Source organism: Triturus cristatus, chromosome 9 (assembly GCF_964204655.1).
Source record: "Triturus cristatus chromosome 9, aTriCri1.1, whole genome shotgun sequence".
Taxonomy (NCBI): domain Eukaryota; kingdom Metazoa; phylum Chordata; class Amphibia; order Caudata; family Salamandridae; genus Triturus; species Triturus cristatus.
This window is the reverse complement of record NC_140592.1, coordinates 400,260,000-400,276,897: the sequence shown is the minus strand read 5'-3', so window position 1 is coordinate 400,276,897 and position 16,898 is coordinate 400,260,000. Positions and strand designations below refer to the sequence as shown.

Sequence of the window (16,898 nt, the reverse complement as noted above, 5' to 3'; positions counted from 1 at the left end):
GAGAATGATTCAACTGAACATTGTGCCCAAACATTGGGCTCATCTTTTTTGACAGATCAATAATTCTTAAGACACAACGACCTTATTACGGAACCTCGGCTGTCCTCGTCCCCACAGATTGTTTTGTCGCAGGATCAAGGAGCGGTGGCATCAGATCCGATGGTGAACAACACAGAGAGTCCAGGGATTGGCTGGGGGGACGTTTCAGATACGGCCACATTTGAATAAGAGCTTAGAGCAGCCCGGCATCCAGAGAACAGAAATGACAGAAGGATCTATACGAAACACCACACTAGACCTAGACATTTCAGCAACCCCCTCGGCCTCAATGTTGGACATAATGGTGTTGTTGCTAAGAACTTTACAAGCCACAGGGCTCATGTTTGAGCCCCACCTTAACATATATGTCGCTCCCTTGGCTGATCTCCTGAGGTCCTCCGGGTTTACGCCTATCGCATAGGCTGACGATACGCAGCTTATCTTCTCTTTCAATAAATCTACTCTCTCGGCCCAGGCTACCTTCTCTTCGGGCATGATAGCAATTTCTAATTGTATGAGGAGTAACTTCCTCCAACTTAACGTAGGGAAGATCGAGATCATGATTTTTGGTGAGGCCTTATTGTTATGGTCACAAAACTGGTAGCCACCGGATCTCGGTTCTCGCCCTTCACCTAAGAAAGTTGTAAAAAATCTCGGTGTCCGCCTAGATCAGGCGCTAACCTTGAAGGAACATGCGGCCCAAACTGTCAGCTCGTTTCCATGTACTGAGTCTGCTGAGACGTGTCTTTCCCTTTCTTCCAGACTCCTCAAGGAAAACCCTCAACCAGACTCTGCTACTAAGCAGACTGGATTACTGCAACGCTCTGCTGGTATCAGCTAATGAGTCTTCTCTGGATCGGTTGCAGGTAGTCCAGAACACCGCGGCACGTCTGGTCTTAAACGTACCTTCTAGAACTGCCTCTACCCCATTGCTTCAACAGCTCCACTGGCTACCGGTGCGCAAACGTATCAAGTTTAAAATTTGCTGCACCATCCATAAAGCTGTATTTGGGAAGGGCCCTGCTTACCTTGCTGAGAAATTCATTCATTATGCCCCCGTTAGGGATCTACGCTCAGGAACTAAATCTCTTCTTGCAGTTCCCCGGGTCAAGCAGTCTAGAAAGGGGGAAAGCCTTTTCGCATCTTGCACCTTGGCACTGGAATGAGCTCCCTATTGCGTTGAGACAATGTCCAGATCATCTTCAATTCAGAAGACTCCTTAAAACAGCCTTGTTCTAATTGTTTACATCTCAGCTTTCTCCTGCACGCTTCGCAGCGCAGAGATACCCGTTCGGGGGTGATTCAGGCGCTATTTACATCTATAAATAAATAAATATCAGAAGTCACAATGTTAAATAATAATATTTAAAAAACCCAAAAAATGCAACTCCAGAAGACTGTGGGTGAGCTATAAGGAATTAGGGGCCACATGCCAACTATAATACGACGAGTCCCCGACCAGCAGCCTCCGGATTCCGCTGGGGTCACAGTGAAACCAAAAGACTCACAGAATGTATATATTTCAAGATGTCCAATGTTGATAAGGAGATGGGGTGAATACTCGAGATATAGGCCTATTAACTACGCGAGACGAATAGGAAGGAAAGTGCGAAAGAGAAGGGGGGGGGAATAAGGAAATAAGGAAGATCTTACCCCTAAACAGGTCTTAACCCTTATATTCATTCTCAAAATACCAGAGTTTGAGGGGAATTGGAACTAAAGACCTGCGTCACGTGGGTTTTAGATACAACTCTAATGGGAAGGAAATTACCAAGGTGTTAGTTTACTCCGATCTGGTGAAGAGGGCAATTGGGAAAGCTGAAAATGAGGTACTGAAGGAAAGGATAAGGATAATCCCAGATGGGTAGTCAACCAGGTGGAGGGTTCCTAAAGTGTCACGCAGGATTAGGTAAGAGGCAGGTGAGGCTGCTAGAGGAAGAAGGGGAAGATAATGAAGATTTTAATATAGAAGTCAATAATTCAGACATTTGTAAACAATGGGGGAATTGGAACCAAGGAAGCAGCCTCGCAGGCCCCTCCCAGTGGTACAATGGGGAAGATGATTGTCTAAATGAAATGGAATAGAATAATGGGTTGTCGCATAGCCTTAATGTTGGACAGGCCACATGAAGGGCTCGCTCCCTCCCCGCATGACAGGGCCCAAGCCCCGGACTCCCAGGTGTTACCCACAAGAGCAACCCGCACCCCGTCTCCCGACGGAACTCCTGCCCCCGGACATCCATGTATCATGGGGCCGAACCACTACCGGCTCCCCCGGCCGGATCAGCCGCCATCTTGGACACTGCACCACGAGGCCGCGTGGCCTCAGCTCGACCCTAACCCTGGGCCTGGCCCGGCCCCGACATCCCGGCACCACCCTCCACCCAGGAGGTGAACAGACCACTTGGCAGGTCAATGGGAGAAAGAGGTGTCGATGGCTCTCCCCCGCCGGGTGCCGATCGCCCTCCAGCTCCCCCGGGCGCTGGCTCCACCCCCTGCTGGGTGTCTGGACTCCCTCATCCCGGACCCCCCGACCTCCAAGTGCGAGGGTCCGGACATCAAAGGGCGCCAGACCTATAACTAGGGCAGCTCCAGAGCAGGAAGGCAGTTGTATCCTGGAGTCGAGAGACACCGAGAAGAACTCAGCCTTAACGGACTACCGGCGCTGCCGTAGCCCTGCCTTGTGAACTATCGTCCTGCCTGCTGGCGCTGCCGCGGCCTTCTGCATCCTCCATCCTCGTCGGGACCTGCTGGCGCTGCCGCGGACCGTTGTAACGACCACCTTCATCGGGACCTGCTGGCGCTGCCGCGGACCGTGTAACGACCACCTTCATCGGGACCTGCTGGCGCTGCCGCGGACCGTGTAAAGACCACCTTCACCGGGACCTGCTGGCGCTGCCGCGGCCCGTCCAAGCTAGAACATCGAGCTCGAGGATTGTGAGCTATCCATCAGACCATCTCAGCTACCAGATTGGTAACCAGACTGTCCCGCTACCCCCTTTCCCAAACCAAGAGACTAGAATCGAGGGGACCCCTGAGTCCAGACCTCCTTGTACCATTCCATCGTACCTTAAGAAATCGCTTATAAAGAACGTTAAATCCTATCCTTGTGTGGTGTATATCTGTGGGGGGGAAGTTGCTCATCTGTACGATCGCTGGAGACGGCTCTCCCCGGAAACCTCTCCCCTTGTCCTCGGCCGACCCTCCCGGTCCGTCTAACACTTAAGATCATATCTTAGAACATAAATGGGCTCGGAGGATCGGTAAAACAAGAAAGTATAAAAGAACTAGCCCAGAGTGCTGAGATTATATGTCTACAGGAAACTTGGCTATGCGAGAAAACCCCAGCAATTGATGGCTTTGTTCAACTCCACAGACCCGCAAAGAAAAAAAAGATTTAGATGCCCAGCAGGCAGGATTATGACCCTTTTATCTACTAGAGTTGTGAAGGATGTGATGCCCCAAAGCATAAAATGTAAATGGTTGCTTGTATGTAGGATATCCCTGCTAGTCACAGACAAAAAGTGTGAAAACCTGGTCCTTACAAATGTTTATGTGCAATAGGGTTGCCCAGAGGAATATGGGGTGGAGATGAGGCATTTTAAAGAAGATGTGGATACTTTAAGTGATAAGTACGGCACAGATAGGTTTTTAATAATGGGTTATTTCAACCATAAATTGGATCCCAGTAAGTTAGACCCTTGGTTTATGGAAATATTGGAAGCTTACGATATAAGGATGGCTAGCTTCCCTGATTGTGTTCCCTCAAGGCAAGACATAAACTTAGGAAAGTATTTGGGGATAAAGGGCCTAATCTACCTGAATGGAAGGACAGAAAAAGATTGCCCAGCCAAGAAAACTTTTAAAATAGGTACACAGTATTGCCCAATAGACTATGCTTTTACTTTTGCTTGGAACTTTGCACTAATAAAGGGTTTCTGGGTATGTCAAAGGAAAGGTAGCGACCATAACCCCTTGCAGATTGAGGTCCTGAGGATGAATCTGAGTCCACGAGACTCAGTAATTCCACAACAAGTTAAGTACCCCAGGTGAGTGACGATGAGACTAACGGATGAATATACAGCAAAGTTGGTAAAATTACAACAGAAGTTAGACTTAGGAAGTGTCAGAGGGCAGAATCTGGAATGGTTTGAGAGAAAAATAGAACAGGTAGTGCAATGCCTTAGAGTTGAATTAAAAAATAAGAAAACTAGGGCTAAAAACCATCATAAAATTCCGACAAGGCAAGCTAAGTGGTTTTCTGAAGAATGCTTAAAGAAGAAGAGGGAGATCAGGAGAGAAGCACAAATCCTCAGGGTTAAATATGACCTGGGTAGATTTATAAAACTCAAAAAACTGAGAAGGGAATACAAAATGTTAGTTAGAAGATTGAAATGAGTTTATAAAGAAAAGTGTTGGGAAAACCTGCTGGAAACCATTGAAACGAAAAATATACGGCAGTTCTGGAAGCTGATACAGGCAGCAGCAGAACAACCTGTTAGGGCCATGAACTGCGTGGTAGAAGGGGCTATATGGGAGGAATATTTGAAGGAACTGTGTGGCACACGTAGTGCACCTGAAGTAGGAGAATTGCTGTATTGGAGCGGGTTAGTGGAAGATTTAAAAATAGACTTCTCAGTAGTAAATGTGAAGAACACCATAAACAAGTTAAAGCTAACCAGATCAGCAGGACCCGATAACCTCCCAGCAATTATAAAGTCTTAGTTAGATTGTTGGGCTGAACTTCTGTCACACACGTTTTTAGCCATTTTAGATACTGGAAGAATCCCTAAGAACTGGAAGGGAGCAGTAATTAGACCCGTGCACAAGAAGGGCGACATGAAAGCCCCGAAAAATTACAGATTAATCAATCTTCTGGACATTGGGGAAAAAGTATTTGCAAAAATAATATTAGGTAGACTGAAGGATTGGGTGGAGCAGTGGTCGATTGTGCCGGCAGAACCAGGGGGCTTCAAGGAAAGCCACTCCACTGTCGACCATTGTTTCGCCCTATGGGCAGTGGCATGGAAGTCAATTGAGCAAAGAGGGAAGCTATTCTGCTGCTTTGTTGACTTCCGTGCAGCGTTTGATTTAGTGGATCGAAAATGCCTCTGGGAGACCTTGAAAAAATATAACATTCCGGAAGGCATGTTGGCTATAATTCAAGAGCTACATAGAGGGAATTGGGCGCAGATCATAAAGGATACGGTGGGGTCCTTGACACCGAAAATAGCAATTGAGAATGGTCTTAGAAAGGGCTGTGTGTTGGCCCACTTACTTTTTGCCATATTTATAGCAGATTTGCCCTTGGAAGTCGATTGAAATGCCAGTCTGAAACTGAATGGTAAACAATTGTCTTGTCTGTTATTTGCAGACGATCTGGTAATTTTTGATCAGACCGAGTTAGGCCTCCAAATGAAGTTAAGTGCCTTTAAAGAGTACTGTGTGGCAAAGTTTTTAACTGTAAATATAGATAAAACAAAAATGTTATGCTTTGGGAAAAGAGACCCCACGTTTAACTGGTTCTTGGGTCCATTAAAATTGGAAATTGTGAGAGAGTACAGATACCTTGGGCTCTAGTTTGATAGTACTCTAAAGTGGCACACGCACTTAGAAGCCCAGAAAGCAAAGGCCTTTACATCGGTATGTGGGCTGAAAAATTTAACCGGGACTACGGAGCAATGTTCCACAGACCACTGTTAAAGGCCTACAGTGCAATGAACCCCCCCCCCCCCCCAAGTACTGTATGGTGCAGTAGTCCTTTATCTAAATGGTAAAAGTGACTGGGACCTGGAGGAAAGGAAGTGTTTAAAACCTCCACTGTCGTTACCTGGCTCAGCAATGATCCAGACTATTAGAATTGAGCTAGGAACAACATCATGGAGTATACAGGCTCAAGCAGCTTTGTTAAGGTTCTGGAAACTACAGGATCCCGGGATGGTACAGAAGGTCTCACAATGGTGCAGAAATGAAATTCAGCTTAGTAGTTTAAAATGGGCCAAGGAGACTAGAAAGAAATTGCACACAGTTGGCGAGAACTTAAACGTGAGAATCTTTCAAAAATCACTGCAAGTAGAATTTACTAAGAGTACACTCAGATCCCAAGGGCAGGAATTGTCCAGGAGGGCAGATGTGGAGTACTTGAGTAAGAAAAAAAAAAAAAAAATCGGTACACTTCATGAGGGATTCCTGGTTGAATGAAGCCTGGTACCCATACCTGGACACACTACCCAATTATTGGCCCAGATGTGAAATTTTAAGACTGCGAATTGGCATTAATCCTTGGATGGCAAACGAGAAAATAAAAGCAGAAATGATACAGCCCGAGGGAAATTGTAAATGTATGCTGGGAATAAAGTGTGACATTTTGCATATATTAGTAGACTGTGTATTAGTCTTAGCCCAGCATAAACTATTTTTACGTCCCGTTTTAAAAAAAAATATGGTACTGTGCTTTAGGCCCATACTGTAGAGGTATTAACAGACATGTCTAATCTTGAGATTGCAATCGCTATTGGAAGTTATATGAAGGCCGTAAAAAGTTTTTTGTGGAAAAATTGAAGGGTTTTTAGCGATTTTAAAGGGTGAATGTTATTAAAATGCACTTATTTAGTAACACAAAATTTTAAATTAACTTTTAACTTTTACTTAGCTCAGAGGGGCTGTGCTGATACTGTTTACATTAAGAACGTATATTATTATGTCACTCATTGTTAGGATATTTGTGTCGTTTTCTTCTGCCCATAGGTTACCTACTTTTATGGAACCATTGATGAAATTGTAATGACTTTGGGTATTTATAAACATCGTTTTACTGCTGTTTAAAGATAATGGTCTAAATAAACGTTGCCTTTGAATTTCTGGTACTATGTCTATTCTAGATTAGTCAATTTGTATGGTCTTGTATTCTTTTATCTGAGTACTCTTAATATAAGTGACCTGGAAAAATGCTCCTATTCTGATGTGAAGTGGACAGTTTGCAGCTTCAAAATTCCACAGAGAACAAATATGGGAGGCCAGAGAGGGACAGCTCACGGATATTTTTCCCTCTTTCATGTAAAAACACGCTGTCTAATCATAATAAGGCAACAACAACTGTGGATTCCAGAATAGGCATTTGCCAGGATCTAGTGATGAAACCCAGATTGTGGTAGAAATTGTCTAGTAGACTGCATTTTCGGTCAAGGTTTGTTTGCATTTAATAAAGCAATAGGATCTGTATGCCCACCTCTGGTAATCTCCATTATTCATGCCTTCAATACCTTTGGGACATTTTATGCTGGTGTATTAACTAGTTTCCTTATACTGTCAATTCATCTTCTGAGGCGGTCTTCAATTCTAAGGGAAAAGGGAGAGAAGCTTCATAAGAAGTATTTTTCTACTTTCTCCTTTCCTTGTCACCTTATTGTGTGCCTCACTGTTTTACCACATCTTTGTGTTTTTTTGTATCCCCTGATCTTGGCAACCCAATTTTTTTTAAGATACAGAGTTCACTCAAATCTGTCATCTCATTTTCTGTAGCATAGGTCTTCACAATGCAGGTATTACCAACTATTCCCTGGTTACAGCATATGCAGGTTTTATAAAAATTACTTCTTTGTCTTAATTTCCATACTTCACTCCGGAATACTAGGGACTTCCCTGATACTTCTGGTTGTCAATTGCTTAAAAGTCACATCACTGTTTCCTTTACATTCCTGATTACATTTACTTCTGTTATTTTCCCCACGTAATACATCTGACATTCATCTATTAGTGGCTTATTAAGAATACATGAAGAAGAGTTTTGTCCAAGTAGATGCCACATTCACAAGAATCATCTTTTAGCTCTCCCAGAAACTCCTTAATTTCCTTTACTGGTAATGTATTCTGTTGCCCTTACATAAGACTCTTTTCTCATCTTGTGTAGCTATCTGTGCATAAAATGGTTGTCTACATAATGAATCTAACTTCTTAATGTTGCAATGTTTATTTACTCATACTGTGTATATCATTCTTTCACTTTGGCCAAAACCCTCTTCATGTCTTCTACATTTCTAGCAAATCTTCATGATTGATTGACACTGCTTCGTTCGACATGGCCATGTTGTGAAAAGAGCTGTAACTTTACACAAAATCATACCAACGCTGACATACGAGTTTTTACCCTTCGCTCTCAAATCGCTAGAGAGCAAAAACCATCAGGGCGCTCTATGCACATCTGCCTATTTTCAAACCTTTCAATCTGAAGGTGGAAGCTGCCAGAGGGCCAGCAACACGCAAAAGTAGTACATGGACACAGATATTCAGCTCTAAACCTAAAGGCAATTCTCAGTTTCAGAGTAGTTAGCCCCTTAATAGAACCAGACAAAAGAGCCACAAACTCTTCCTCTGAGTAGGAAAGAAAGACATTTTTTAAATGAATGAGTGATAACTTTTGCAACCTGTTTTATGTCGTCCTAAAGTGGGGCTCACCGAATTAGGCATTTGGTGCTAACATCTGTTCTGACCTGATGCTCGTGAGTTTGGATCCCTGCAAGTCCAAAGCATTCTTTCATGCTTCCGAGGTTGAGAAACTGAGCACCATTACATTAATTAAAAGTAAACCTGCTACTTGAAGCACTCAGAAATAGCTAAAACTGTGGTATTGGGCACAATATAAAAGCAAATTATTATTATTTTACAAAAGCAAAAGACATAAAATTTACAAGACAGTGTTGTTTGTGTTCTGTTTAGATTCTTTTGAGTATTTTGTTCCATTTGCCTCTTATTGCATTAATACTTTCTTCTACGAGTCGCCTATCAAAACAACCTATATTTTTCATATAGTTATTAATCCTATTATAACTTAAATTAAGAATATTGTTGTTAAATTCCAAAACTCATACCACGCATTTTTTGTTACAATGCTAACACAGCAACATTGCCTCTTTATGTAATCCTCTGAACAGGTTATTCCTTTCCAATTATTGATTGGATTTTCATCCTCAAAATCAAATGGTCAACTGTCCTGTATAAAGCTCTCAGTCACCCTAAGTGTGTAGTCCATGCTATATAAACATGCTAATAACTTACATAAATCGATACATATGTATTTTGTACTACAGAGCAATAATAGTCAACCAAATCTAAACCTGGCCTCTGACACAGATCTAATTGACCCCGTGGGGCAAAAAGATTGTAACAATGCTCAAGGGTTTTTTAAATATTTACAAAAAAGACAGTTTTGAAAGCCAAAAAGATTGCTTTTCTGACCAGATTGGCAAAGCATTTAACTAAATCAAGGTTGTTTTCAACCCACAAAATATTCATTTTTAAATCACAAATTACAAATCCAGAGTTGTGTTTTAATTAGAGGGGTAAAGTGCACGTGGCACTTACAGCTTGTAAATTGATTCAGATGCTTGATCAATTAGCATATCATATCTACATTTTATTTTAGCAACGTTTTACTTTGCACACTATTAAGTACAAAATACAAAAAGAGTTGCCCGTAGGTGGGATGCACTCCCAGGTGGAGATTACGCCAAAGCAAGGGCACACGCCATGAACAAAGTCCTTTTGTGGTTTTCTGCCAGACGCGTTTCGGGCCAACACCCTCTTCAGAGGCAGACCATGTGACGTGACGGCGTGCAGCAACCGCCAGTAAATCCCCGCAATAATTATGCTCAGGTGAACCACCTGAAGCAATGCTTTCTGGGACTGGTGGTTCAGTAAAACCCAAGTGGGTCGCCGCCGGCACTCACATTAAAAAATGTCTTTAAAAGGATTGGCGATGTTCGCGCCGGCCCCCCTGCATATAACAGGCACCTCCTGTTCCACAGTTAGCTGCCCCAATAAAGCAGCCGCGGACCCACAAGTGTTTTGCGGTGGTGCAATCCCGCGACCAAGCTGGCCGCTAAACAACCACCATTCCCAGAAAGCATTGCTTCGGGTGGTTCACCTGAGCATAATTATCACGGGGATTTACTGACGGTTGACGCACACCGTCACGTCACATGGTCTGCCACTGAAGAGGGCGTTTGCCCGAAACGCGTCTGGCAGGAAACCACAAAAGGACATTGTTCATGGCGTGTGCCCTTGCTTTGGCGTAATCTCCATCTGGGAGTGCATCCCACCTAGAGGCAACTCTTTTTGTAAACTATTAAGTACAATTGTTACTGTACTTGGTCACATGGAAAGATGGTTATGTATATGTAAATTACATCATGATAGATTGGGTTTTATCTCCTATGGGCTGATCTAGTGAGGGGAAGTAATAGCAACACTGCTGAAGTTATACAGGAGCAACAGTGTATACATACGCCTTATTTTTAGTTGCTCAGTGGAAATTCAAAGAATGTGTCGGCCAGTTGAGCACCCAGTACTAGGACTATGGACAATGATTAGGGCTCACGGATTTCTGTTTTTTACTAATTTTACAGATGCATACAGACAGAAAACATTGGGTTTCCTGTCTGTATTTATTTTTAAAAGCAGAAAAATGCAGATAATTTGACTTCTTTTGAATTACTCCCCATGCCAAGATTGATGATTTTCAGGCTGTACATACCGGCAGCATGGCCAATAGCTGTACATATTGGCAGCATAGGGAGTTACAAAGATCAATGAGATTTGCTTGAATTACTGCATATCTCAACGTGTACTTGTGCTATTATGCCAATTTTAAATGTGGGTTTATTTTTTTAGGCTGTCTAATATGCTAAAACCTAACAGGCATCAAAGTATGAGTGCACGTTTATCCGTTAAAAAAAAGTGGAAATATGAGTTATCACCTCATTTTTTCACAAAACTCAAAATAAATATGGACAAATACCAATAAGATGTTCAAAAAATAAACATGGATAAATACAGATAGAAATGATGAAAAAAAGAGGTACCATAAAAACGGGAGCCTTAAGAATGATTTACCTGAGGGTAAACTGCCTGAACTAAGGTGGAGGTATGTAGAAGGTGGATGGATAGGTTTTTATAATGTAAATACAGCATGAGATATAGGTTTATTGTTTAAAATGTTGGAAGTATTCTTTTTATTCATATTACTAAATGATTGGCTGTGCTAATGTTGGGCTCATATTCACTATAATTACAGCTCCAGTTGTGAGGGGACAATATTCTGGTCAAAGATAAAAAAATAAAATAATGGAGTGTACTTTGACGAGCTGCTTTCCATGGACGATCTGGTAAACAATCTTATCATGATGTCAAGGAAAATGTGTGAGTAAATAATTTCCAGTCACTGCCAGCTTTATGTGTAATGCTTTTCAGGATGGCCATAGGCAGGTACACCAACCATGACCATTCAGAAAAAGTTTAAACAACCCATATTTGGGTAATTATCCTTACCATCAACAGTGCCTAGCCACGCCTCTAGAGTTTTCAGCTTTATATAAATAAGCTGATTGATTGATGCAACATGAATTTAAGCACTGTATTTTTAGCGTGGAAGTTCTGTAATGTGAACTTTAATACAATGCGAGTATTCCTTTCCAGAATATTTTCAGTTTCTTGGTTTGTTGAATAAATTAAGTTGTATTCCTTGGCGGATTGTGCCAGTAAAAGAGTCCTCTTGTTGTAAAAGTGAACATACAGGTTAGATGTGTAACAGATCGGAAAGTTTATAATTCTTTCAATAGGATAGCCATCCCCAGTGGTCTATTGTTCTCTTTTAAATATGGTGGACCTCACGAAACAGCTGCAGAAATGTTCTCTTGGTTTGCATTCTAGATGTACCTTAATAATACAATGTACATATATATAATATTACAATATAGACAGTTTAAAAATGTTACTACATATATGGTGCTAGATGATAAATTTCTGTACCCCTAAATGTTAATGTCAGAGGGGATGTCTTATAGAGAAGGGGCGCCAAGGGTTCACACTGTGCAGCTTGAAAGCTCAAAGTACTTCAAACATGACAGTTGGCAGTGGTAGGAGGCATAAGTCATTGGTGGTCTAGTGTTCATTTATAAAATGGCTGCAGATATCTGAAACAACGGGCATGCCTTATGTCGTCTTGTCTGAATTCTTATATTTTCATCAATATGATGACCATCATGTATGCCATGCAGTCTCTCGGTTATATAGGTTGGTGCAGTAGTGAAACTGCGAGTCAGAGGACTGAGGCTAGCAAATTAGTGCATTTGCTCAAAGCAGCTCTGCCTTAATGCAAATAGGCACTGTACTCCTGAGAGGAATACTCTACTGTATGTGGGTGTGTGAGGCCCTAGTTGAGTAAGGAGGAATCAGACTGCACTAACCAGAGCTCAGAGGACCTGCAGAGCTGGTCTTCAGATTTCAGACTGCCAGAATCCCAGTAAGCTTGCTTGGCTTTTCGCAGAAGGGTTGACTGAAGGCCTGGTCTACACCGAGGCTCTACTTTCTTTTTTCATTGAATTGTTTAATGGACTGGCGGTTCCAAAATTTCATCTGCAGAACCAAACTTCTCAGCCTGGTACCACAAGCCCAGGGCAAGGTTCACGGATCCGTGATGTAGTCATGATTCGTGAACCAAAATACATCAATGGCCAACAAAGTCCTGCAAAGCAGGCCTTGGAATTGTGGTAGAAAGATAAGATGCTTGTCCTAAATTTGAGGTTCCCAGTCGGGGATTGCCAAACCTGGAGAATCACTGGAAACCACTGCTCCAGCCTCTGGAGCCACAAATCGGTGGCAAAATTATGTATTTTTAATTTTAAACCAGGCGGTCCTCTTTGGACCCCTCCCTCCGTCCTCCCACATGGACCTGTGGGTCAGGGTATGCGCAAGTCCCTGCGTCCTGTGCAATGGAGTCTGCACATTTTCTTCATATACATCATGGCCAGTCAATCAGATCATTTTTGTCCAGTGGACTTATCCTTGCACCCATGATAAAGAAACGGCGAACAGGAGTAAAATCCACCATAGCCAATTACATGAGAGTATTTTCTTTTTCATTTTGGGCTGAGGACTGGTAACAGTCCACATATCTCTAAATGTAACCTCTTGATGCCAAACTCAAGCATCTTTATAAATGCAAGTTTCTCAAAAACGACTGTACAGTTTTAGACCAAACCAAGAAAGATACATCCCCTGGGAAAAGATTTACACTCATGTCACATTTCTTGTAATTAATTCTGTTCATCCTTTTTGTCTGTATCAAGGAGCAAATAATCCTATGGCAATTAAAAAAGTGAATGGCACTTTTTGACACTCATTTTTTTTTTTGTTATAGCACGAAAACGTAGCGATATATCGGACTGCAGTATACCGTGATATTTTTGCTGTACACCGCGGTACATGCTGATGACAAGGCAGTATATTATTTGGTAATCAAAGCCCTTACAAAATTTAAAACAGCCATCTTGTTTAGCCCACACCTATTGTGGAGTTTAGGTGGAAATATTGTGTACTAGTGTTTTATAAGTGCATAGGAAGGATTGAGACACTTTAGCGAACTCTGTAAAGGTAGAGAAAAATAGTATATATATTTTTGAAAATGTACGCAGTGCTATCTAGAAAATTCGGAGTTGGTGTGTAAAATATAAATTTAAGATATAACTATAATTTTAGAATTTCTAATGTTTGTGTAGTTTAAGTTTGGTTCGTAGGTGTGGGGTAAATGGGTGGGGGTGATAGAAGACTAACGCTCTCTTTGGACAATCGCGAGATGTGGTGGGTGTTAATCTGCTTCTTATTGTCCATCAAGATCATGTATAACACCTTAAGGACACTATGTTCCTCATAAGCGCTGAGATCTGCACTTGCTGTTGGTCTTTTGTCTTTTCACGAAAGTCTCTTACAAAAGTCAATAAAGTTGGTTATCAAAAAAAAAGTTTGGTTTGTATTGAAAGAATAAATACATTTTTCCTAACTATAACTAAGCTTTAACCTTTATTTTGATCTCTCTCTCTCTTGGTTTTTCCTTGCTTAAGAGTCTTAAAAGGACAATATAGATTAAAAATCTTAGAGGGAAAACAAATTAGGATAATATCTATTACAAGTAGGTAACCTTCTTTATTGACGTCATTTTTAAATGTGCTGGAAAACCTTAACTGTGAAGAAACAGAACATTTAGTTAGACAAGACAGTACAGCAGCCAAAGTAAAAACAGAAGTAAAAATATGCCCGCTCCCCTTGTACCCATTGCCGAGGCTCCAGCGGTGTTTTCAGCAGTGGGTTTAGCACTGGACTTTGTGGCTCAATGGGCAGTACCTCGGATATCTAAGGGGAAGATGCACATTTTAGCTGTTGCTGCAAAGGAAAAGAAAACACAAAACAGAAAAAAGAATACTTTTAAAAGTCACAAAGTAAAAAAGCAAACACATTTTTCAGAAAATCTAAGCAGGAAGGAATGGAGTTTTCTTTTCAGAAACGCAAACAAAGCCACTATTTCTGGGATTAACTTATGTTCCCAGAGACAGGAAAAAAACTGCTGTAGTATCTAACACTAGACCATAAATGGTTGTGTTATTGCTAGCCTTCTGTTCAGGAATTCCAGCTGGCTGCCCTCCCCAACCCCACCAATCAGAAAAAGTGACTATGGTTAGACTATTCTGATTGCCTGTTCTGAAGCCATTAAGACAAACATTGACATCTACTCCTCTCCTGACATTTTGCAATCGAGGGAGGAGTGGGTAGCTCAAAATCACTGGATTTCCCGAATTCAGGCACGAAATCTGTCCTTTTCTTTAATGAAAACACAGAGCTCATAGTGACAATTTTTGTAACCAAACTTGCTGTGCATGGAAACAAAATAATCACTGGTAAAAGCCAATAGGTCCCTCCTATGCCAGATCTATTGTCTTTCTCAGTATTTTTTTTTTGCCATGTTGAACAGCAGCACAGCTGCAAGAAAAAATAAAGTGCAATGATGCGGTCAACGCTGGCTATGCCAGAGTTTTTTTTTTTTAACTTTCAACCATGCTGGACAGCAGCCATGCTGCTGTACAACATAGCTAAAAAAATGACAAAGTATGTGAGAGCTATTTGGCTTTGTCAATTATTTTTAGTGCTGGGAGGGCTAGAGGGGGTCCCATCATACAACAAACATTACGTAAAATATGATAAAGTCTATTCAAAATTAAAAAAAATATATATTTCTTTAACATTTGGAAGCTTTGACATTATAGGGCACATTATAGCACTGCACTGAGAAGTACTTGTTCAAAGTGATAATTGTGCACAACTGGTAGTCTGAACTCACGTATTTGAAAGTGCTTTCAAGCACAAGAAATGAAGAAAAACAAGCGTTGGGGAAATAAAATATTTATCAAGGATCACTCGATTTAAGTAGGGAAGCCGCGATTCATCGATGGTTTCGGATTTCACTTTGCACAAATCAGCCAGTAAATGAGTATCTATTATAACTAGGCTTTATTTTTACCTCTTAATGCATTTTTCAGCAGTTTTTAAAACTCAACCCAAAAGTATTGGAGCGTGTTACATAAGCGACAGTTACATTACACAACAGCACATGTACTATTTAGAGGCACAGAGAGGTTAAGTGATTTATCCAGAATCACAGGATATTGAACAAAACGCTGAGACTACCGTAACACCATATCTTGGAGAGAGGAAGACAGGCAAAAGACGCATAAAAGCTTGGCTTGTTATGGGCTCGAGGTTCCAACAGGACCTTGAGCTGAGCCAGAACCAGGCTTCAGGTTCGAGTTTGGCTCGTGCTTTCAATGGCATGCCCACCTCTAGTGTATGATGGGCAGAACCAACGACATAAGATGAGAGGCTGGAGAGGCTCGGGAGAGGTGACAAGTTAAAGAGTAGGGCATTGAAGGGAGAGAAGGATATAGAAGAGTTTATAACAAGGAGGAAAAAATAAAGAGAGAGGTAGATGTAAGAGTGGCGGAACCAGCAGGAGAAGAGAAGCTGGTGGGAGGAGAGAGGTAGATGGAGAAGAGGGGAGATGAGAAGTGAATGTAAGGGGGACAGAACCAGCATGTTAAGGAAAGAGGCTCTGCAGAGAGAGGCCAGAGGAATACTGTATAGACTCTTGCCTGAGACACCTCCTCGTCCGCGGCAAGAATCTCTTTGGGAAAGAAGCAAAGGGCGTTATTCTTGCAACTGCGTGAAGATTGGTCATCACCTTACAAACACTGCTGCAAAGAAAGTGAGGTTCTGCTATTGTACCAAAGACTGCTGTATGACTACAATGATGATAGTGCAATCTGGTACACCGTGAGGCTTATAAATGATAGCCACATATGTTACTGCAGGAGCTGCACACGGACACTGGATACTGTGACAGAGCACAATATTTATACCCAAGTCCTACTTAGTTCTACTCAGTTGGACGGACACACAGAATCTTGGTATTACGATTGTCACCAAGAGCATTAATCACACCTATAATTGCTAAACTGATAAACTATGGCGACAGGCGTCATTCTGCAAAAAAGTGTGAGGCATGAACATCTTATGCCCAACACCCAAGGATCTCCTGCCTCACTACCAGCCAGCACCAGTAGGCGTGGTAGAGAGGCCATGACAAGTCGCATGAATCGCCATAGCCCTCATCTGTGCCTCGTCCTTCTGACTTCCCCGTTGTTAGTCTTGCTGGCTGAATGTCACTTTGTTTAAAACAGAGGTACAAATGTTTGAAATAAAAAGGTGTATTTTGGATTTCTTCATTTAAGCACACTTGATTACTTCACTGCACTGAGTGGCCTTCATTGGATTTGATAGTCAACACCCCCCCCCTTCTGAAAGGGTAATTTTATTAATGACTCAAGAGCAAAGTAATTGGCCTTGTGCCTTCTGTATAAATCTTTACCGTTCTAGAGTGAACAACATTATTGTCTACCAATCAATGTACAATTGGAATATTTGTACAGTGTGCATCCTGTACTGATTTATTTCAAGGCACTCTCATATGATATGCT

General features: G+C 41.8%; 1 protein-coding gene across 1 annotated transcript in view; it reads right to left on the bottom strand.

Moving 5' to 3' along the window:
- Positions 1 to 16,898, bottom strand: part of LOC146798035 (protein FAM98A-like) — a 101,546-nt gene that overhangs the window by 27,579 nt on the left and 57,069 nt on the right. The window contains exon 5 of the mRNA XM_085625269.1: positions 14,143 to 14,223. Coding sequence (XP_085481395.1) covers positions 14,143 to 14,223 — 81 coding nt within the window. The remainder of the gene's footprint in view (positions 1 to 14,142; positions 14,224 to 16,898) is intronic.